Below are 1,413 nucleotides of genomic sequence, written 5' to 3' on the forward strand. Positions count from 1 at the left end.
AGAGAAGATGGGCCGCGGGAGGACGGAGATGAAGAGGATCCACAACGACGTGTCGCGCCGGGCCACCTTCGGCAAGCGCCGCCGCGGCCTGCTCAAGAAGGCGGGCGAGCTCGCCGTGCTCTGCGGCGTGGACCTCGGCCTCCTCGTCTTCGACGACGGCGGCGCCGGCAAGCTGTTCGACTACTGCAGCCCCAGCACAAGGTCCGTTCTCCGTCCGTTCCGTCACGCGCTAGTCGAGACAAGCGAGATTCTGCATTATGGTTTTGATGATCATGCCGATTACTGAATCTGCATCCCTTGCAAGTGCCATCTTTGGCATCGTCCTAGCCTGCCGCAGTATTGGCAATTGGCATGCTCGAATTGTGTTTTGTTTGTGATCAAGTTAGCCAGATGATGCTTTCGAATTTGGCTCTGATTTTAATCTTCTGCTCGGATTCAGATGCTTATGTTCATATTCAGTGTACAATATTACTATAGTTGTGACATATTTATACTTGACTTGTCGTTGTTAAGCTGGAGCGAGCTAATTGAGCGCTACGAGAGCATCACCAACCACAAGTTCCAGTTCCAGTTCCACAAAGTTACGTGCGAGCCCAAAGCCTTGGTGGTGAAGAAGGAAAAGAGCAGACATGCCACCCGCTCCCACGCTCCTGCGACGCGCCACTCCGGCGCCGGCAGCCACACCCGCCGCCGCCGCTTCCGCGCCTACCCCCTCCGCTGCCGCTCCTAGCTCCCCGCTCGGCACCTCCTCCTCGCCTCGGTTCCCTCCTGGCTTCTCGTCACCGAGGTTCCTGCGCCCGGAGCTGGTGGGATCTCTTTTTCCCCAGCTGCTGGCTGCTGCTCCAGATCTGCGACCCCAGGTCGCCCCTGCCCTGGCTTCGGCCGTCGTGGCTGCCCCCAAGGTTGCTGACCTGCCACGCAAGGTGAGATTTGCTTTCAATGCGGAGCTGCTGGAAGATACGCCTCCACCCCCCATTCATGGCGCGCATCGCCCCTGTCTCAAATCCGCGCCTGCTGCTCCATTCAAGTCGGGTGCCTGGCGAGCAAGATGGAGTGCCTCCTCGAGCCCAACGCCTTCAGGGGAGGAGTCAAGGCAGGTCTCTTCAAGCGATGAATGGCATTTGGTGCGGCCGGCGTACTGGTGGCGTGAAGGCCGCTCCAACCACCGGCATTTAAGTCGCAGGTCTGCGGGCTCCTATTCCCCTCCTCGCCACAAGGATTTCGTCAAGCTCCAAGACCGTGAATGCCACCGCTGCCTCCTCAAAGGCCACTGCCAAGTTGACTGCAGAAATCCTCTCACTTGCCGTCGCTGTCGCCGTTTTGGACATAAGGCGAGGGGCTGCACCAACGCTCTCTCACCCTCCCCTTTGTCCCCTGCATCGCCTCCTGAAGCTGCTGCGGCGGTGCCGCTCG

At 59.5% G+C, this 1,413-nt stretch overlaps 1 protein-coding gene across 1 annotated transcript; it reads left to right on the forward strand.

Annotated features, from left to right (window-relative positions):
• The first annotated feature begins 7 nt into the window (after positions 1 to 7).
• Positions 8 to 384, forward strand: LOC119344461 (MADS-box transcription factor 4-like). The gene has a single exon (XM_037614882.1). It carries the CDS (start codon positions 8 to 10, stop codon positions 284 to 286), a length of 279 nt encoding a protein of 92 aa, XP_037470779.1. The 3' UTR covers positions 287 to 384.
• The last annotated feature ends 1,029 nt before the right edge of the window (positions 385 to 1,413 follow it).

The sequence above is a fragment of the Triticum dicoccoides genome, unplaced genomic scaffold (assembly GCF_002162155.2).
Source record: "Triticum dicoccoides isolate Atlit2015 ecotype Zavitan unplaced genomic scaffold, WEW_v2.0 scaffold16957, whole genome shotgun sequence".
Taxonomy (NCBI): domain Eukaryota; kingdom Viridiplantae; phylum Streptophyta; class Magnoliopsida; order Poales; family Poaceae; genus Triticum; species Triticum dicoccoides.